General features: G+C 59.0%; 1 protein-coding gene across 1 annotated transcript in view; it reads right to left on the reverse strand.

The window, feature by feature from the left end:
- Positions 1–7: 7 nt before the first annotated feature.
- The window catches only part of PLEKHA6 (pleckstrin homology domain containing A6), a 47,909-nt gene continuing 27,274 nt past the window's right edge, over positions 8–20,642 (reverse strand). Inside the window, exons 11-26 of the mRNA XM_045298184.1 lie at positions 20,220–20,300; positions 19,238–19,306; positions 18,007–18,087; positions 17,610–17,759; positions 16,617–16,712; positions 14,870–14,981; positions 14,118–14,257; positions 12,733–12,882; positions 11,248–11,377; positions 10,994–11,100; positions 8,003–8,179; positions 6,338–6,505; positions 6,116–6,249; positions 5,547–5,692; positions 907–1,030; positions 8–262 (exon numbers count right to left, since the gene is read on the reverse strand). Coding sequence (XP_045154119.1) covers positions 915–1,030; positions 5,547–5,692; positions 6,116–6,249; positions 6,338–6,505; positions 8,003–8,179; positions 10,994–11,100; positions 11,248–11,377; positions 12,733–12,882; positions 14,118–14,257; positions 14,870–14,981; positions 16,617–16,712; positions 17,610–17,759; positions 18,007–18,087; positions 19,238–19,306; positions 20,220–20,300 — 1,857 coding nt within the window. The 3' untranslated portion in view covers positions 8–262; positions 907–914. The remainder of the gene's footprint in view (positions 263–906; positions 1,031–5,546; positions 5,693–6,115; positions 6,250–6,337; positions 6,506–8,002; positions 8,180–10,993; positions 11,101–11,247; positions 11,378–12,732; positions 12,883–14,117; positions 14,258–14,869; positions 14,982–16,616; positions 16,713–17,609; positions 17,760–18,006; positions 18,088–19,237; positions 19,307–20,219; positions 20,301–20,642) is intronic.

Here is a 20,642-nt window from a genome sequence, read left to right on the forward strand (position 1 = left end):
CGCGAGGTGGGCATCAGAGAGATGCTGGTCTGCTGCAGGACCAGGGTGGGCGTCGTGAGGGCTTAAGGACTAGGCATGGGGACCCTGGGTATCCAGACTCCCCTCAGTACCAAGCCCTGCCCCCCAGCCGGGAGCACTCTGCAGCACCCACAGGGAGCGCAAGGGTAGGGCCCGGGGTGGGGAGGCAGGCGTTCAGGCGGCCAAGGACTTCAGGATGTGGCTCTCTGGGGCTTCACAGCATTGGCCTCGGCCAGGGCTTGCACTGGAGAAGAGAGAGACGGGGTGAGGGGGACCTGCTCCCAGGAGCAATGGTTTCAGCCACCCTCCTCTTATAAAGAGACACCCGCCCTGTGCCCGAGGCCTGGGAAAGGGGCCACCAGCAGCGCCAGTCCCACTCTTTGCTCCTTGCCCGACACGAACTGGCTGGGGCAGGGACGTGGGCACAGCCTGTGGTCCCATGCCACTTCCACGGACAGCCAAGCCTGGGAGTGGCGCATCAGCTTCCAGGGGCTTCTGAGAGCTTCCAGGGCAGGGCTGTTTTATTTATTTTAAATCTCAACAGAGGGAAGACCCCCAGCCAAGAGGGAGAGGGAGCAGGAACAGGAGGGTGCCAGCTCTGTTTCCTGTTGGCTTCTGCAGAAGCACAGCCCCTTGGCATGGCCACGTTCCAGAAGCAGTCCTGGCAGCTGGCTCCCTAGCACAGCACTGCAGGGGGATGCCAGTGGACTCCAGCGCACGGATGGACAGGTGGGAGGTTAGGTGGGTGGATGGATGGATACAGAGGGGCACAAGACATACCAAGGTCAAGGGAGAAGCCATACCAGACAAGGGCATGGATGGCTTAATGGGGCTGAGGGAAGGGGGCCCACTCCCAGGGTGGATGCAATACAGTAGAAAAGTGCTTACGTCAGAGCTCAGACCCGCATGGTATGGCTGTAGTCGGTGCCCCGTGGGGATTCAGACGAGAGGGGGTTGGCTGGTGGAGTCGGGGAGGCAGGGGAGGTGGGAGGGCTGGGGGTGGCACATTGCACTGGAAACAGAAATGAACAGGGAGTGAATAGGGCAGGCGGGGCTGGACTGGGGAGGCGGCTGGGTGCTCAGCAAGCGAGGCCCCTCCCCAGGGCGGGGAGCAAAGGGGGCCAAGCAGAGATGCGAGCTGAGCTGAGCTTGGGAACTGGTGGGAGCAGACTACCCTGCCCCAGTTCCCAAGGCCGCTGGGCAGCAAGGACCCCCGGGGAGAGACCTGCCAGACGGGAGCCCAGGCTCTGCTTTGAACCAGTGTGGCTGTGGGCAAGGCCCGGCCCGTGCTAAGGTCCCCACCCACTGAGCAGATCTCTCAGCTGGGGCGGCCGTCCACCCAGGTGATGCTGCTAATGATAATGATGGATAGAACAGTGAAATCACACTACTCCAAACCCCCAACCCCAACTAAAGAAAAAGGGGAAAAGGGGGGAACCCCAAGCCCAACAACCCAAAAAAAACGAAGCCTCCGGGAAATTTAAAAGCGAGCTCTGTACATTTAGACGTGGGCAAGGGCTCGGTGTGAGACCCCTCCCCTTTTTATCAGCCCAGCGAAGGCAAGCCTTTAACCCAGCCTCCAGGCCCCCAACATGGAGGCCGTGAGGAGTCTGAAAGGGATGCGGTTTGGATTAGGGCGATGTTACTCTATTATCATTATTCTTCAGTGTGGAAGGGCAACAAGGAGGGACTGCACTGTGAGCGGCCAGCCCACCCAAGGCTCTCGGCAGCCCCTGATGCGTGCGCAGTGTGGTGGAGAGGCAGGGGGCTGGTATGGAGGCGTTGGGCCTCGGGACCCCTGGCTGTGTCTGTCCCCAGACAGTGCATAGCTGTCCAGCCCGCAGGGTCCAGCCGCACCACATCCTCACCCTTGCCACACACAACTCAGAAATGTGTGTGTGCACACGCGCACGCGCACACTGACACTTCCAAACCCATGTCCTGCTGTGGGGCCCATCACACCCGTGACTCGACATTCAGCTACATCCACAGAAGCGTTCACAGCATACATCTATAGGTGCGCCAAATCCCGGGCTGTTGGCTGCACGCCTGACGACCCCAATTTCTAAAAAACGTCACAACACCAGCCAGGAAGCCAGGGCCGTCCAGAATGGATGCCAGAGCGCAGCACCGCGGTGCCCTCGGCGTTCGGTTACTCTTAGGGTCGGGCAGTTGTAATCTTGCTGGGCGGCTAACGCACAGGAGATCAGAAACGGGAAAGGAGGAGGAGGCGAAGCACAGGGAGGCCGGCTGGCCTCCAGCAGCCCTACAGGATGGGGGTTCCCGAGACTATCCCTCTGTCTGGGAGCAGAGAGCCTCCTCTGGCTCCCGAGGAGCAGCTGGTAGTTTTGAACTGCTGCCCTTGGGGTTAGCAGGCCGATGCAAAACCTGCTGGGTCTCCAGGGTTCCTCCATCTGTAAGAAGGCAGGGCTGCGGAGAGAGACCTCTCTGTAAAAAGTAATCGTGCTAACGTTCAAAGTGTGAGCAGTTCAGGGACCTTGCCCAGGGTAGCCTGAACGAGACCGAAACGGACCATCTCCTTAAGAGCCTGCCTTTAACAAGCCTATGCACGAGAGGCAGAGAAGGTTCCATTACGATCACCATGATCTCCCTTCACATTGGCCCGATGCCCACCAGTAGAGCTAGAATCCACTCCTGCAGCGATGTGCGTTGGACCCGTGTGACGGCACAGTGTGGTCACCAGGAGGACCGCCACACCCGCAGGCATCCGTGGCTGGTCACACACACTGGAGCACACGCTTGAGAATGCGTGCCTCTCCCATTCTGCGTGTGCTCACACACACAGACACGTCCACAAGTATTGGCATATAGAGACTGCACACAGGGTACACACGGCTCTCTTCTACTGAGAACCCACAGCCTTTTGTAAGCACGAGCCAGTCACACACGGACACCAGCTTTCATAAGCGCCATCTCCACCCACACGTCCCACATTCACATTTGTGTGCATCGACACTCTCGCGCCTTACCTGAAGTATCAGCTTCCACGCAGCGTCCAGTTTGCACACCCACATACACATTCCTATCTTCACACCCAAGCACGAGCTCCTCCCTCACACCACACACTAGGCTACATACCAGTACAGCTGTCTTTGCAAACACAACTCTATGCGGCTACATGCACTTGGCATCCGTGCCCACCAACTCAACAGGGCCGCCTCGCCCCACACACCACGCAGGGCCCCTGTGCCCTGCTAACACTGCATCGTCCCTTATTGATGACCAGAGCAGTGCCACACACCCACACTCGGGCGCCCCGCACCACATCCTGTGCCCGCTGCTGCACACTGTCCTCATGACCTGTGCCTGGCACCCCGGACACACTGTTCCGGGCATGAGCCCACACCCACGCTGCATCTGCCCAGTACAGCCTTGGCCGGGCCTGGCAGAGCTGGAGCTCTGGGAATCTGGGCCCGAGGCTAGGGGCGCTGGGGGCAGTGGGCTTGGTCTGAGGTCTGGCCCTGCCACAGCCATTTTTCAAATAGTTGGGGTTTTGGCAAAAGCCAGGTGACCGCTTGCTTTCAGGACTCAAGCCTGAAATGCAAGCCCGTGTGCATCAGGGATGAAATCGGATAGGCCGGGTGGGTCTTGGTTCCATGGAATCTTTGGCTTGGAGAACAGCAGTTAAGAGAGCCAGGGGCTGGGGTCAGGGCAGAGCGAGGCGTTTTAACACAGTGCTGCATGTGTTGCCCCCTTGAAATCAGGAAGCCACCACCTGCCCGAGCCTGTGGAACGTGCTCTTTGGAAGGTTCAGGTTCATGTCGCAGCTGACCCGAGCAGGAGAGTCAGCAGAGGCCACCTCGCAGCCAAACTGGTTCTGCGGCCTTTGGCAGCAGAAGGGGACTCTCTGAAGCCTGTGCCTATTCTTCCCTCAATTCCAGCCCAGTGGACAGCCTTTCTCTGAAATCCCTAGGGTAAGGTGACCAGGTTTTAACATTGGTAAAGCGGGACAAAAGCGGGATACCATTGATAAAACTCATATCCTGGCGAAATAGCCACATGGCAGCCGAAAACCGTATACCCTAGCTTGTCGTGCATTCTTTCTCAAAAATCGGGACTTTAAAAAAATGCCGCGGGACACGGGACAAATTGTTAAAAATCAGGACTGTCCTGCCAAAAGCAGGACGTCTGGTCACCTTACCCTAGGGGCATTTCTTGGGCCACCCTCGTGACTGCCCATGAAACCCTCGCTGCCAGGAGGGCCTTCTTCCTGTAGGGCTTCATTTCTACCCCCTGTGGTGTCTGAAAAACATCCAAGTTGAAGACAGTTGGGAGGGGGACAAACAGTTCCTAGTTCCACCTCGGCTACGGTGGTTTCAACTACAACCATCATCACCAACACCAACACGACTAGGACGCGGGCTGGGACGTCAGCAGGCTAGCGCTGTTAGTGAGCGCGTACTACAAGCCAGGCACTGGGCTAGGTGCTTAGCACATGCAGCTCTGAGCCTCCTCCTGCCGGAAGAGGAGGCAGCGGTTTTCATCTGAATTTTACGGAGATGAGGAAATGCAGCCTCGGAGAGCCGGGATTGGAACCCTTTTTGACCTGCTTCCATCATCACCAGCCACAGACCACCCTCCCTCCCTGGGCTCCTAGCCATCCATCTCATCTTACCTGGGCCCACCTGTAACTGCTGCCCACACACCTGGCTCTCTTGTCTACCGAGGGCCGTCTCAGAGCGTGGCTCCCACTGGAATCCATCCTTTGGGACCATGCCTTCGAAGCCCTTGGCCCCACTCTCCCTCTCGATCCTTACTGCCTGCTCTGTCGAAGAAGGAAATAGCCCATCTCCCAAGATCTATGACTTAACCCTCTCCTTCCTCTACCTTCGACCCTCCCATTCCTAAAGAACCTCATTCTTCAAGGTGCATGTGCAGCCTCATGGATTCCAGGCAGGGAATCCTGTGGGCTTCCACCCCATCGGGGGTCTGCACAGGTGCCAACCCTTGTGGTACCACCGTGAAGTCAGTTCCTCATACGGGTCCCTTCACACAAAGGTGGGCGGGGTAGGCAGCCATGGTGGTGGCTCTGTTATACGCTTAACTCCTTGGCTGTCGGCACGGCCTTCTCTTGTTTCCTCCTGTTCATCGGGTCAGAACGGGAAGGGAAGGGATGTACCCACCTTTCCTTCACACCTGTCAGTGCTCTTACCTCTCTCTTGCCCAATCAAGCTGTTAGTACCTCCTCTCTGGGCCTGTCCCTGACCTGCCCAGGCAAGAGGGCACCCCGGGCTCCCTGCGAGGCCTTCGGCCAATTCCCTGACCAAGCATAGCCTGAGCTCCTGGCTGTCAGTGACTCTGGCCCCTCTGCGTCCCCCCCACTGCCCAGCCCGCCCACCCCCAAGCCGAGCACAGTGCCTGGTGCTCAATAAAAGATGACCCTGGCCCAGAGCCGCATCGTCCCGGCCCTGCACCTCTCTGTTCCTCGCCCCTACTCAGCGCTGCGCATCCGCCCCTACACCTGGTCAGCCGGCCTCCCTGGCAGAGCGAGGCCCAGCCCCTCTCACCAGACAGCATGCGGCCCCTGCGGGAGGCCTCGGTGGCCAGGGCGCAGGAGATCTCAATCCGCTTCTCCTGCTCCTGCAGCTGGCTCTCCGAGTCCTGGGGCATGTCCACAGAGTCCCCCTCGCCGACGGGCACCACGTTCTGCATACTGAAGAGGCACAGACAGACACATGGAGGGGGCGCAGGAGGGGCCAGCTGGCTGGGGGGAGCTTGCGGACTGAGGTCGGAGGGAGGGCTGGGCCCCAGGAGCTCACAGAACTCATGCTGGGGGTGCTGTCAATTGAGCCCATAGGTTCAAGTAAACAAGCAGGCAGCCTCGAAGGCGGGGAGAAGAAGTCACCAGAGAGCAAGCCCTCAGGCTTGCCTGATAATCTCACGTCACAGGCACCGCCAGTCTGGGGGCACTGCACGGGCAGCATCGCCCCTGCCAGGTGCCTGGACCCGGCCTGTGTCCTGCAGCCACTGTCTCATCCTGTTCTCCCCTGGGGAGGCCCAGAGTCCCCAGTGCCTCAGGTGTCCTAGGTAGTACCAGGGTGGGCAGAGGAAGTGGAGGGCCACCTGGGTCTGTTACCTGGATTTGGCAATGAGCGTCTTAATCCGTTCCACCTTCTTCTGCTTCTCCTTCAGCTCCTCGGGGCTCAGGGGAGTGTCGGGCTCCAGGTCCAGGTACCGTTCGGGGATGAGGACTTTGTCCGGGGTGCAGAGCTGCAGGAGAGGGGACACTGAGGTCACCACCCCTATCCATGCCTGGTGTCTTCCGGAGATGCCCCCTTCTGTGCCGGGCTGCCCGCACCTCCTTGCTGATGTCCACGTCATAGTGCTGGGGCTCCAGCTCCGTCTTACGCAGCCGGGCGATCTCCTCCCGGGGCGTCTCATAGGCCTGCCCGCCGGGCTCCTCTGCCCGCAGAGCTGCCTCCAGGTTGGAGATGTCCACCTCGTGGATGCTACGGTGGCGGCGCACCTGGGGGGTGGGGGGAGCAGCACTGTCATGGCCGTGCAGGACCTCAGGTCCTACTGCGAGCAGCACCCCCACTGCCACCAGTGGCAACAGGCAGCCCTCACCATGCGGTCCTCCCTGCCCTGGACGATGGTGCTCCTCTCCCTCCATGCTGCCTCTCCAGAGCCGGCCCACTTCCAGAGCCCTTAGGCAGCAGCCCCTCCGTCCGTCTCCCTCGTCAGCACCCGGCGCTCCCAGTGGGCTACAGCCCCTATCTGCACAGTTAGGCAGTCCGTCCAACCACGTCGTCTCGTATCCGTCTCTCGGCATTTCATGTCACAGACTTTCTGGCCCCCCGGGTGGGATGTACACATCTGAGCAGGTACACTTAAAGGACTGCGGTGTTTCAGCATTTCTCAACTTCAGTAGAAAGGAAAATGAGGCCGGTGCCTGGGGCTGGTCCTGGCACAGTCACTTAGCCGTGTGGCCTGGAATCATTTCGTTCCTCTTGATTTTGTTTTCCCAGTTGTAAAGTAGAGATCCCACCCCCCCACCCCCCATAAAAAACCCCAAACCTGCATGGCCATCTGGTTGATTCTGATTCACAACCACCCTTCAGGACAAGGTAGAACTGCCCCTGTATGTTTATAGAAATAGAAAGCCGCGTTTTTCTCCTTAGGGGCGACGGGTGGTTTCGAACTACTGCCTTTGTGGTTAATAGCCCAGTAGGTAACCACTATGCCACCTTAAAGGGCTCCTTAATGTAGGGAAGGCCATTACGGTGGGGCTACTGAAAGGATTGACTGAGTCCACCTGCAGGCGGCTTGGGCGTTGCCTGGAGCTGTGCAGTGTGGATCTGCCAAGGGTCAAGTGCAGGACACTCCAGAGCAGCGGTTCTCAACCTGTGGGTACCCACCCCTTTGGGGGTCAAACGACCTTTCACAGGGATTTCCCGGTTCATAACCGTAGCAAATGACAGTGATGAAGTAGCAACGAAAATAATTGTATGGAACTGCATTATTAAAGGGTTGCAGCGTGAGGAAGGTTGAGAACCACTGCTCTAGGGGAAAGTCATGGCCACCGAGTCAGTTCCAGCTCACAGCAGCCCCGCAGGACAGAGGAGGAGGGCCCGCTGGCCCCGGGTCCAGGGCTGCAGATGGAGACAGGAACAGGGTGCCTCCTCCTTCTCTCCCAGAGCAGACGGTGGGCTCCAACCACGGAGCCTCTGGATAGCAGCCAAGCAGGTTAACAATGGGGCTGCCAGGGCTCCCTTAGAAACCCAGGTAAGCAGAGGCTACTTCCGGGCCGTTGATTTCATACTAATCTCTCTGTTGACTAGGTTTTTTCCCCCCCTGATGATTCAATAAAATATAATCATCATTCTGTTCTGTGAGTTTGTGTCAAGGCAAACTGGAAACACTTGTTGAAGTAATTTTTCTGCCCAGTAGTGAAAAGCTACTGAGGGTGGGCAGTGTTGCCTCCTGCTAGGCTGACCCCTGTGGACAGCCGGGAGGACCATACCACTCTGTAGGTCGGCCGGGCGCTGGCGTCAGGGGCCGGGCTGGCCGGGAGCTGCAGGCTCCTGCGCTTCTCCTTCACAGAGCCGCTCTGGTGCCGCCGCATGCGGTCCATCTGCTCCTCCACGCTCATCTTGGCCTTCCCCTCACCCGGGAACACAGCGCTCTTCGGGCGCTCCTGCTGCAGGGAGAGAGAAGGGCGCTGACCTGGGCCTCAGCGCCCCCAGCTTTGCCACTGCCCATTGCCATGAAGATGTCCCTCCTGTGGGAAGCTGGCCTCTGATAGGTTGAATGCGCCCTGCACTGCGTCAGTTTGGACTCAGAAGGACCCTATAAGATAGAGTAGAACTGTCCCTGTGGGCTTCTGAGACGGTAACTCTATACGGGAGCAGAGAGCCTCCTCTTTCTCCTGTGGAGCGGCTGGTGGTTTCAAACTGCTGACCTTGTGGTTAGCAGTTTCATGTGTAACTCACTATGCCACTGGGGTTCCTAATGGGTTAAATCACCCCAAACCAAACACTGTCATCGAGTCTATTCTGACTCACAGCGACCCTACAGGACAGGGTAGAACTGCCCCTGTGGGTTTCTGAGACTGCCACTCTTTACAGGAGCAGAAAGCCAAGTCTTTCTCCCGAAAAGCGGCTGGTGGTGGCTATAGCAGGCAGGAAGGAAAAAGACACATGGAGAAGAAGTCCCTGGGAGGACGGAGGCAGAGACTGGAGTGACGTGTGTGTGTGTGTGTGTGTGTGTGTGTGTGTGTATGTGTTTTAAGGAATGCCCTGATGGCCAGCAACCCCGAGAAACAGGAGAAAGGTGTGGACTAGAGTCTCCTTCTGAGCCTCCTGATGGAACAAGTACCCTAAGGCTTGGACTTCTGGCCCCACAGCTGTGAGGCAATGAACTTCTGCTTCTTTAAGCCCCCGAGCTGGTAGAAAGTTGTTATGGCAGCTTATGAAACACATGCAGATCCAGGGCTTGGGAAGTGAGGTGCGATGGAGCAAACACCACGAAACGTGACCATGACTTTGGGATTTGGAAGAGAGTGGAGTCTGGAAGAATTCTGAGGCATCAGAAAAAGCCTAGATTGCTGAAAAGAGATGGTACGGATAGGGACGTGCAGGGCTGCTCCGGTGAGGTGCAGAGAGCGTGACAAGCAGAACAGAGGTGTTTTCTCCTCTTGGGCGATGCACGTATGAGCAAGAATAGAATACTGGAAGAAACATGAAGACTACAGGTTGTCGTGGTCATAGAAGACCATGAGAAACAGGCTTTAGGACATGGAAGAAACGTGATCCTTGTGAGATGCACATCAGAACTGATAAACGATGAACTTAATAATGAATGAATCATCTAGGGAGGTTTCCCAGCAAAGTGTTAATGGTGCATCATGGTTCCTTCTTACTGCTTATAGCAAAATGTGGACAGAGAACATGGAAGGAAAGGATTCTTAAGCAAAAAGAAAAGAACCAGTATCTGATGTAGGAGGTTCTCAGACTGTCCAGACTTTTGAAACTCCAGAATTAGGAAACGCGCTGTTGAGAAAGCGTGTCCCACAGTGGGCCCGACGTGTCTGGGCAACTGCTCGCTGCAGAGATTCACGGGTCCAGCCTCAGAAGCCGGGGTCAGAGACGGGCTGTCCAGCAGGGATCTGGGCTGGCCTGGGTCCCCATGGCATACACAGGAGACCCCACGTGGTTGTTAAGAATGGCAGAGCAGCAATATCTCTGCCAGCTTGGACTCAAATAGAGATGGAATGACCAGGAGTGGTTGGGCCTCGGTAGTCTATAGGCATGCAATGGGTTCCTAGAGAAAGCCAACTGCGACATATGCGCTCCTTCCACGGGGCAGTGTAGGCCATGGGGACAAGGCTCTCGGGGTGCTGCAACCGCAGAGGCGTTGTCGAGCGAGGCAGCTGGCGCCCGCAGCTCAAACACCCACAGCATCAGAAAATTATTCTCAGGCCTTGAAGCTCCGTGGCATTTCCTATGCTAAAATTTAAACTTGCTTGGGATTGGTAATCCCTTTATTTCTTCCATTTTCTCCCTCTTGGAATGGGATTGTCTATCCCCTGTCTGTTCCCTCATTGTATTTTGGAAGCAGACAACTTGTTCTTGAGTTTCCCGGGTCCACTGGTGGGGAATATTGTCCCGACATGGATCACACATGTACTGGATGTCGATTGTGTGGGACTGGTGAGGCGGTGCTGTTGAAATGAGATGTTTGATTCACAGTCCATACTGTTCTGGGTTGAGATTGAAAGGGGTGGGAGCATTGGAACGGGATCAATGTGTTTGCCCAGTGGGAAGCAGACTTTTACTGCGGACGCCACAGGGCAGACTCCGGGGTGTAGAACAGAGGACCCTGACTTCCAGTCCCCGTAAAGAGGGGCTGGTTTGGAAATAGGGTCTTTGCAGCTGTTTTGGAATTCAGACACTCAAGAGGAGATCATCCAGGATAAGGGTGTGCCATACAAACAAAAGGCGACAGCCAGGGCAGGAGGCCCTGTGCAGACAGCGGCGAAGAGTGGCGTGCGCTGGAGAAGTTGGCAAGTCAAGGACACCAGGGACTGCAGGCAGCAACCACCAGAAGCCAGGAGAGGGCTCCGAACAGATGCTCCCTCGGAGCACCCCCGAAGGTACCAGCCCTGCCGCGCGTGGCCTCAGACTTGTGAGCAGAAGTTCACTCTCCGTTTGCAGCCCTTCAGTCGGTGAAGGAGACTAAGCCACTGCCTTGGGTCAGCACATTAGACTGACCACCGAGGCTGGCTGCAGTCTCTCCTTTGCCAGGCAGCGACTGGCGCGCTCTAACAACGATGCTGTGTGCCCCTGCATGGCTGTCATGCATGCTTTCTTTGTCCCTTGCTGTGTCCCCCTGAAGGAGCAGTTTCTGGGGCCCGGCTGCCCCTCCCCTCCTTGTCCTGCCTATGGGTTCCAGAACTGTGGCAGACAGACAGACGGCCGGTCGACACAGGCCCCTGGAGGCTGCGTGTACTTACCCGCGAGGCCAGTCCATTGGTGAGCCCGTGGGCACTCCTCCTCACCACTGCTTTGGGGGTCCCCTCCTCATCAGCGGGCGACTTTGTTCGAGGGGGCACAATGCCAACTGGATGGAGACAGAGGCTGCTTCTCAGAGAGAGAGAGACACCAGGCCCCAGGCAGGTCCGCTGGCTGGGCGCTGGGCGTGAACTGAGCCCTCAGAGCCCCTCCTTCCCCTGGGCCCTGATTTGAGGGAGGAGGGGGCAGGAAATACCTTTGTTAAGAGCTGCCTGTTTGTCTGCCTCCACCTCCTGCCTGGTAGGCACAAGACCGAGATCTCTAGGGGTGTCCAGGGGCGATGTCGGATGGGGGTCTTTCTTGCTCGGCTCATAGTTGGCCTTGGGCTGGGAAGAAACAGATGAGAAGTGGTTGATGCCCGAGTGACTAGTGGGCATTTGGCCCCTGGTCATGTTTCTCTGGTTTACAATGGTTGAAGCTCAAACCCTTGGCAACACGGGGCACAGGGAAATGCTACCTGCATTACTTGGGAAGGGGGTGGGATGTGCTGGAGACGCCCCACCGGGGCATTGGAAGGCTGGCCAGGGCTGGGAAAGTAAGGTGTCAGGGCCCAGAGGCAACTGTTCCTCAACCCAACCTGCTTTCTGAGCAGGCACTGGACAGCACAGGGTCAGAGTCATGGGACAGCCAGTGGAGGGGGCTCCAAGACCAGTGGTCTCTCCGGCTCCCCACTAAGACATGATTAAAGAGAACCCAGGGAGTCTGGGAACCAGAATTTAGCGGGGAGCAAAAGGGGAGTCTGATTCATGAGACCAGAAAGGACCTCAGGTGTAAGCCAAGCAGTGCTTGCTCATCGTACAGCCGGGGAATTTCAGTCTCACTCAAGAGACTCGACCAGAAGTCAGAGAGTTCAGTTCACAGCCCAGCTACACAGGAGCCCAGGGGGAATGGCCAGGTCCTTGGTGAACGGCTAACCACAGGGCAGAGGTGCAAACTCCCCAACCTTTGCTCAGGAGAAAGATGAAGGCTGTCTGCTCCCAGGAAAGATCGACAGCCTCAGTCACCGTCCAGGGGTCGCTCTGAGTCCCAATCGCCTCAGTGGCAGTTGGGCACAGAGAAGACAGGTAAGTCTGCCAAACTAAGGTAATCCCAGCTGCTCCGCCCACCTCACCTGGCAGACTCTCAAGGGCTGTACAAATGCATCAGGAGCTGAGGACAGGTGAGAATCTGGCTCTCCCTAAGTGTAGGCACAGGGCTCTTGCTACTCATTACATAACATCTTCCGAGCCTAATTTTGCACATCTTTCTGGAATCATGGCGAGGGATCCAGGCAAGAGGGGAGAGATGAGCCCCTGCCCCTGCACGCCAGGGGTTCCTGCTGCCTGGAGGGGGCCCGGAGACAAGGCCGAGCACAGGAAGGTTGGAGTCAGAGGTGGGTAAGACAGGAAGGGACTGGGATGGCCCTGGTGGGGTCATTCCATCTCAACTGGCTGGTCAGGCTGACAGAGGACAGAGGTGCGGCATGCCGCCACCGCCACCCCCACCCATTGGCTGCCTGTGAGCAGGGCAACAAGTCGTGTGCCCACTGCCCACAGAAAGAAGAGAGGGAAAAGAGAACCGCGTGCCTTGTCTCCACCATCCCACTTGTAGTCCAGGGGTCAGCTGGGGGTGGGGGTGTGACTCTAGTACCCTTTGCCTGCGTCCCTGCCCCCACCCTCCAGGAACCAAGGGTGCTGGGTACCTGACCCCTGGCTGGCTCGCCACTGCGGTGCCAGGAAGGGGAGTTGGGGTATGGCCAGAAGCGGCTTTCACTAGGGAGTGGAGGGACGGTGGGAGGAGACTCCAGGGGGACGTAGGCTTTGGGGAGGGGAGGCCGAGGCGGGCCAGGTTCCTGAGGCAGACAGAAGCCAGAGCGTTAGGAGGAAGAGCGCAGCGCTGTGAGAACAGGAGACATCAAGGTTAGCAGGAGGCAGAGACAACACCGCTGGGCCACTGGATGCCCACCCTGGGCTGGATGGACCAAGAGCCCCACAGCTGACCCTTCGCCTGGCCTGCAGGGCCCTCCTCAACTCGCCTGGACACGTTTCTCCAAAGCGTTCCCTCGTTTTCTCATCGTGGTCCTGCCCGTGTTCCCACCCCTCTAGCTGTGCTCCCACAGTCCCGCCTGCCGGCAGCCCTCCTCTCTTGCTCCTGAGACCCAGGCCCTCTGCTCGGTTGGGGCACACAGAGACACGGCACAACCTTCGCCGAGTCAGCATTTTTCAGGCATTACCACGCAATGGCCGGGTCCTCAGGTCCAGGGGCCATCACCCCTCGTTCTGGCTGCGTCTTCCATGTCCCCAAACAGAAGCACACGGTGTCCCAAGCAATGACCCCTCCTCTCATTAACCCTGCCCCTTCTGGTGACCCCCTCCACCCCCCCCAATACACTCTGGTCTCTGCACATTCGTGTAACCTTGTTCTTTTTATGTGCTTGAGACCGCCCAGTGTCTGTCCTGCGGGGTCCCACTCATGTGGCCGGGTCTTCCGGGTCCGTGCCCACGGCCTCACCTCTCAGGCCTGTGTTTCTCGTGACGGCTGAGCAGTAGTACCCAGCGGGCGTACAGACCACCTTTTACACATCCATCCACCGATGGACAATGAGGTAGCTTCTACCTTTGGGCTACTGTGACCAGTGCCACGTTACCCACCCAGGTTCAGTCCTCACTCTGTCCGCTGTCGCTGACTTCCCCCCACCTCCCTCTTTGGGCCACCAGGGCGTCTGGGACCCTCTGGCACCACACCGAGGCATACACTGCCAGGCCACAGAGCTGAGTTTCTGGACTTCTTGAGGGAGAATCCGGTCGCCTGCGCATCTCTCTGCTGGGGCCTCATACCCACCCCGCCCGCCCTGCAGAGACGCCGGAGAAGAGAGGTGGAGGTGAGAATGAGCAGAGGGACGGCTGGAGGCAGGGTCACAGAACTGGGGGGAGGCTTGGGGGTGAGGACAACAGAAAGCCAACGTGTTAGGACCGGGCACCGCTGGGGACAAGAGACTCGGGCCTCAGACTGTACGTGGTTTCAGGCAAAGGAGTATCCTGCCCCTCCCCTCCCCCACCTACCTTCTACTCCAGCTTCTCTGCTTACCTCATTGGACCCGGGCTTGGTGGGGGACCCCTGAGAGCCAGAGACCAGTGAAAAGGGGCTCAGGGGGCTGGTGAGGCTGGCGGAGCTGAGCGGGCTGGCGGGGCTGTTGGAGCTGTAGGTCGCGGAGGTCCCCGGTCCTCCTTGGAAGACAGAGAAGCAGGGAGAGATGAGGGCGGGAGTGGGGGCCAGGCTGTGTCAGAGTGGGCACCACGGAGTTGGGTGAACCTATTCCGGTACTGAGGGTTATGGGGCCGGTGCGGAGGTCACAGGCTGACTAGTGAGTGGTATGCCGGGCAGGCAGGGTGGCCGACGGACATGACAGTGTTGCTCTAAGCCAGCGATTCTCAACCTGTGGGTGATTCTCAACCTGTGGGTCTTGACCCCTTTTGGGGCCGAATACCCTAAATGACAGTGATGAAGTAGCAACAAAAATAATGTTACGGTTGGGGGTCACCACCACATGAGGAACTGTATGAAAGGGTGTCGGCATTAGGAAGGTTGAGAACCACTGCTCTAAGCTGTAAGGAAAGGCAGCCTGAGATTCCCGGGCTGCAAGGGGATGCCGAGCCCAAGACCGCCGAGCACTGGGGCCCTGGAGGCCCGGCTAGAGGATCGAGGTGGTACAGCTGGTCCAGGTGTGGGAGGGGGAGTCCCACCCACCACCTAGGAACCTGGGGAACATGCTGGTGCCCCGAGATGGCTGTGAGGGCCTGGGGAGGGGCCCGTGGGTGAGTTAGGGGTGGGGCGCCCACCTCTGTGCTTGGCCGTGTCGGTGCCCCGAGACGGGTTGTTCTTCCTCAGCCCCTCCATCACGTCCTGGATCCGCCAGATCTCCTTCTGGATCTGCCGGCTGAGCGCCTCATTCTGCAGTGGCAGCAGCAGCACAGAGCCCGTCAGGAACAAAGCCTGCCGCACCCCTGGGCCTGCTCCCTCAGCCCGAGCACCCAGCTCTACAACACAGCCCCGGGACCAGCGGGAGCCAGCCAGCCAGACACACACACACACACACACACACACACGCACCCATTCACACTCTCACAGCCACCCACTCACACACATACACACTCAGTCACACATACATTCACAGCATACACACACACACACTCACACACATACACACACTCACAACACACACACATTCACACACATGCACTCACACATGCACACTCACTCCTCACACCCACACATACATTTGCACTCTCACAATCACCTATGCACACACTCTTTGCAGGACAGCCCTCCATCCGTCCCCTGCGTCCCCAACACCTAGTGCACAGGGTTCTGGAACTGCCAGAGGAGGGGGCTCTGCTGTCACAGCCAAGGACCCTTGCGATGAAAACACGTGACCTCAGAACCAGGAGAAGGTGCAGAAGGTCCTCTGCATCTCACAAGGCTATGAGGCTGGGCTGCGCCTGGGGGCTCCTCTAAGTGGATGCTTTATGGCAGCCTAGTTCCCAGCGGGGAAGCAAGAGCTTCCGGGTCCCTGTGCTTCTTCACACCCCAAAGGCCCTTGTGTACTTTGCACCCACACCCAGCCCTGCTCATAGACTCCTGAGTTCCGCTCTTTGAACAGGGACGTTCCTTTAGCATCGCCGTGCCCAGCCCGGTGCTGACGGCCTGGCCCACTGGACCTCACTGCGGCTGCAGCGCCACCCCTGGAGACCCAGCAGCAGCGGCCAGGCCACTTCAGAGACCTGGAGGAGAGCCCCGCCCCAGACCACCTGCTTCCGAAGGAGCAGAGCAACCACCTGTGCTCTTCCCGGCAGCACGCCCCACCTCCTGCAGCACCTGGGTGTAAGGTGCGGCTTGGCCTTTGCTTCCCAGAGATGGGGCTTGTGAACCAAGTTAGAGAAGCGGCAGGGCCTGGGTCCAGAAGAGGCAGGCGCAAAAAACGATGAATGCCCCAGGGGCCAACGTGCCCAGCCTCCAACCTCAGGCCTCCACGCTGCCCAGTTCCATCCTTGCCCCGCACGGAAAGTCTCTTTCCTGGCTTGACATTCTCAGCTCTCTCCCACGGACACCTGTGCTATCTGTGCCTCTATTTAAAGAAAACAAAAACTTGCTCCGTGATGTAATGCCAGCACACGTGTGTGGAGCAGAGCTGGCGCCCAGCGGCGGCTTTCTCGGAAGGAGATCACCTGGCCTTTCTTCCCTGGCACCGGTGGGTGGACTTGAACTGCCGCAGCCGAGCTTGAACTGCCGCAGCCGAGCGCACTCATGGTTTGCACACCCAGGGCCCCAGGTACACCCACACGCCTAACCTCAGCCTTCCCATGAGCTCCTTCCCAGGGGGAACTCACAGAACTCAAGAACCCCATATCACCCTCACCCCGAAACAGACTGTCTGTTCTCAGTGGTCCTCAGCCTCTTCTACAGTCTCAGGACCAACTCCTGGTTCCAGGGGCGGCCCTCTCCGTGCTGAGGAAGGAAGCCAGTCTGGAGGGAGCAGGGCCCAGACCACACACTGACCAACCCTCTGGGGCCTGGGTCCCCCTTCACCTGGATGTCCAAATTGAGCTGCTCCCAGAGGTCATCGTGCAGGGTGGAGACATCGGACTCCAGGCTCTCGTACTCCATGGTGCTGCTAGCCAGGGCCTGGGGGGGCGGAGGGGGGGTCAGGCTGAGGAGGCGGCCTGCGACAAAGCAGCACCCCCGTCCTAGGAAGGGGTCCGGAGAGAGGTGGGGTGGTGGTGGGAGGGGCAAGGGATCGGGGCTCAGGGCTGAGACACTCAGATGAAGCATCAGACACTGGCCTTACACAAGGGCAACAGCAATGGCCGTGCCAGCATGCCCCTATCCCCTTTGGTGGGTGATCACAAACCCAATAAAGACCCTCTCTGGGTCCGTAGACAAACCCCATAGAAACCAGCTGTGTGGCGTCGATGGTGACCCTGCTGTGCGTCAGGGCAGAACTGCACCCCACAGGGTCTCCAGGGGCCCGTTTTTTGCAAGTTGACTGCCAGGGCTTTCTTCTGAGGCGCCACTGGGTGGGCATGACCCTCCGACCTTTCTGTTTAGCATCTGCTGTGCCTTAGTCACGCCCCCCCAACCCCCGCCTAGGGACCCCACTCTCCCTTTGTTCTCCCCACATTGGAGGAAAAGTGTGGTGGGGGTGGGCAGACAAAGCATGCTGCCTGAAGGGGATGCCTGCTCTCTGAAACTGGAGACCACCCCCCTTTCTGGGCCACCTTTCCCTGGGGCCTGTGTGGCTGCCTCTCACAGCTATTACCCATGCAGCATGGGCTGGTGAAGCTGCCCGTCCCTGCCAGGAATGGCCAAGCCGGCAGCCTTCCCTCTGGGACCCGAGAGGACAGAGCGGGCTGCAAGGTGTCCGAGCACCCCAGGTCATAAGCGGCCTTGTCTTGGGGTGTATGGGCCGGGGAGAAGGGTCAGGTGGCTACGCTTGTCCCTCTGCGGGTTGCGTGATGGGCTCTGCTGTGTGCCCCCCACCAGGCTGGCCGGTCTGGGAGGGAGGGGCCAGGGCCAGGGTACCGTGGTGGCCTGAGACAGCTCCACCCGGATGTGGATGAGCTGGTTTTGCAGCGATTCCTTCTTGTGCAGCAGCTTCTCGGGGTACGCGGGCTGGCTCCCAAACATCTCCAGCTCCTGGTGGGTTCCCATCAAGGCACTTTCCAGGCTCTCCTGAGAAGAGGGGGAGGGGCCAGCTGTGAGCAAGCCACCAGCCCCCACCCCTAGAACCCTCTCTGAGAAGCCTGAGGGTCCACCAGGCAGTGTGGTGGAGATGGACCTCACGCTGGCTACGGGAACCCCAGCTGTGTTGACAGGGGCGGGGTGGGAGTGGAAGGAGGGCCTGAGAGAGCAGCTGGGGACCCACTTCAAGCCGCACCCAACGGCCCACTGGCCAAAGACAGAGGCCACCCTGGCTCACCTTCTCCGCCCGGAGCTGCTGCACCAGCCGGTCCTGCTCCCTCACCACCTTGTTCTGCTCACAGAGTTTGCCCAGCAGCTTCTGGGGTCCCGAGAGAGGAGAGGGGGGAGAGAAGAGAGGGGGTGAAGGGCTGGGACTTGGGGTGGCAGGGCCTGGCCTCTGGATGCCTCCTCCTCTCCCTGCTGAGGGGCCCTGGGCCTTCCCCTTGACTGTGGGGGGGAACACACTTGTGCGGGCTCCTGGGAGCAGGTGAGTGGGTCTCCATCGGGGGAGGGGAGACCGGCCAGCTCCCATTAGGAGGGGAGAGGGGCTTCCTCTCTGAGGATGTGAGTAGGAGGTCAGGGGACAGGGCAGCCCATATCCTCCTGGGGGTTTCCACTCACAAAGGGTTGGGGAGAGAGAGGGGGCATGGCTGCTGGGTCAGTGAGGGTCAGAGGACGTGCCGTGTCTGAACAAGCAGTCTTAGCAAGGGCAGTGGACAGTGTGAGCTGGTCCTTCCGTCCACAGGTGCCTGCTCTCTTCTGCTCCCTCTGGCCCTCAGGTCCCTGCGGGGTCTGGTCTCCTCGGGATGAACCTTTCCCAGACCTGCAGAGCAGATCATCACCCAAGGCCAGGCGCTGGGACTCGGGGGAAGCCACACCTTCTCTTTGGGGCACAGACATGTGCTTCTCTGCACCTGCACTTCCATCCTGTCGGCCTCTCTCACATATACCCCTTTGTCCTTCGTTTCTCAGCCACAGCTCACCTGAGGCCTTGTAACTTCCGGCCCTGGCCCCCCGCGACCTGGTTGTCCCTGACTCACCAGCCCACGGGCTCTCATGCCCAGCGCTTCTGAACACCCAATTGTCGGTCCCATTTATTATGTATGATCATATGCTGCCACCTGCTGCCAGGTGGCATCTCCCCCCCGCCCCCTGCTGCTCCCTGAGGGCAGGGGTGGGACCAGTCTCTTCTCCTTAGGGACCTGCAAGGCCTAATGCCACCGCTGGGCACAGGGTAGCCTGTGTGAGTTATCTCCCCACCAAGTCTGGGACCCTGTGGATAAGTGGAGAAACACAGAGAGCCAGCGTGGGAAGGGGGGAAGAGGATGAGGAGGGAGGAATCAGAAGGCTGTCTGCATGGTGGGGGCAGACAGGAACCACCAGAGGAGACAGGTGGATAGAGGAGGGAGAGCACGGAGGAGCGAGACAGCAGGATGGACGGACAGAGGGGCAGGGGGAGCGGCTCTTACATCCGTATCTTGCTCATTTAGCTTGTAGGTGTGGACGCTGTCCCGGAAGACTTCTGGGTACGAAGGGACCTGCAGGAATACGAGGGCCGTTACCTCGGCAGGGGCCGGGGGAGGGCGCGGAGGCCGGTGAGCCGGGACCACACTCTTGCTCCCCTGCTGCCAGAGACCATGGGCTGCCATCCCTGGTGGCTTGCATTCTAGGGACCTGAGTAGAAGTCATTCTCCTTCCCTGGTTGTGAAGCTTGGGGGTGGGGTGGGGGTGTCTTTCCAGCCAAGATGCCAGCCCACTTGTCCTATTGTCCTCGGCTGGTTCTGGAGAGACCTGCTCTGTGCAGGGCCCGTGTCTCTGAACCCTGGGATCTGAGAGAGACATCCCAGAGGCCAGCCTCCTGGGCGTTTGGGCCCGGACGTGGGAGTCTGGTCACAGTGACTGTCAGACACCTTGGAGGACGCCTGCCCCGGGTACAGAGCATGAGAAGAAGTTCACACCTTAACCGGGATGGGCCCCCATCCCGAAGCACGTCTGGATCTGACAAAGTCAGCCTAGCTTGGAAGGCCCAGCCAGTACCAGCAACACCTTCTATCCACCTGTGGGCCCCACCTCACGCCCCTGACCCCCTCGGCCTTGACAGTGACGGTCAAGAAGACAGTAGACAGACAGTCGGAGGCCTGGATGTGAAAAAGCCAATCTGTGGTCCCCAGCACGACATGCGATGTTGGCACTGTCTTTTTTTTTTTGGGTGGGTGGGTAGGGTGTGGACGCTTGGACAATGGGACTTGGGTTTACCCTTGAACATGACGAATGAAGAGGCACAGTGAGGTGAAGGAGAGAGACGAGACCGAGGCTGCCCCAGGGAGGCGAGGCCTGGCAGGTGAGTGGGCTAGGTGGAGCAAGCCCACCCGGGATGGGCTGAGTGGCCATGCACAAGCAGCTGAGATGGTATCGACAGTGACCATGCTGGCTGCCAGGCAGAGGTCTTACTTGCATGAACAGTTGGGCCCTGGGGGAAGAGTTTCCCACCATGCGGTTCACCATGCTGATGAGAGTCTCGCTGTCACTCATCTGCAGCAGAGGGAGGGACGCACGATTCAAACTCAGACGCACGCACACCGCCCCCCTGCACAAACCCGCCTGTGCTGGGTCCAGGAAACAGGAATGGCAGCTCCTTCAGGAGCCTCCGGCGCCCTCAGTACGGCCTCACCCAGCTGGGCCCTGGCAACCTAGCTCAGGGCCAGCACTGGAGCTGTCCCTGGGGAAAGGCCCAGAATGGAGCTGCGAGGCCACCATGCAGTAAAGAGGCCCCTGACCACTGACACGTCCCCTGGGTGCTTGGCGGTTGGGGGGCTCGCGCTCTTAGGCCAGGGTGGTTGCTGTCTTTCTCACACTGCTCTGGTCCAAAGTGGT

Source organism: Echinops telfairi, unplaced genomic scaffold, assembly GCF_000313985.2.
Source record: "Echinops telfairi isolate 266 unplaced genomic scaffold, ASM31398v2 ScPeMD7_7424;HRSCAF=8462, whole genome shotgun sequence".
Classification (NCBI taxonomy): domain Eukaryota; kingdom Metazoa; phylum Chordata; class Mammalia; order Afrosoricida; family Tenrecidae; genus Echinops; species Echinops telfairi.